General features: G+C 67.4%; 1 protein-coding gene across 1 annotated transcript in view; it reads left to right on the top strand.

The window, feature by feature from the left end:
* QPRT (quinolinate phosphoribosyltransferase) overlaps positions 1-331 on the top strand; it is a 33,574-nt gene that overhangs the window by 18,296 nt on the left and 14,947 nt on the right. Inside the window, 1 exon segment of the mRNA XM_027771726.1 lies at positions 1-331. This exon segment is cut by the window's left edge and continues 2 nt beyond it; it is cut by the window's right edge and continues 188 nt beyond it. Coding sequence (XP_027627527.1) covers positions 1-331 — 331 coding nt within the window.

Consider the following 331-nt stretch of genomic DNA (forward strand, 5'->3'; position numbering starts at 1 on the left):
CTGGCGCTCCTGTTGCCCCCTACCACCCTGGCAGCCCTGGCAGACAGCTGGCTCCGAGAGGACTGCCCAGGCCTCAACTTCGCAGCCTTGGTCACCGGCTCAGCCCTCACGCAGGCAGCGCTGTGGGCCAAATCCCCCGGGGTCCTGGCAGGACGGCCTTTCTTCGATGCTATCTTTGCCCAGCTCAACTGTCAGGTCTCCTGGTTCCTCCCCGAGGGATCGAAGCTGGTGCCAGTAGCCAAGGTGGCCGAGGTCCAGGGCCCTGCCCACCGCCTGCTGCTGGGGGAACGGGTGGCCCTTAACACGCTGGCCCGTTGCAGCGGGGTGGCCA

The sequence above is a fragment of the Tupaia chinensis genome, unplaced genomic scaffold (assembly GCF_000334495.1).
Source record: "Tupaia chinensis unplaced genomic scaffold, TupChi_1.0 Scaffold000231_1, whole genome shotgun sequence".
In the NCBI taxonomy this organism is placed as follows: Eukaryota; Metazoa; Chordata; class Mammalia; order Scandentia; family Tupaiidae; genus Tupaia; species Tupaia belangeri.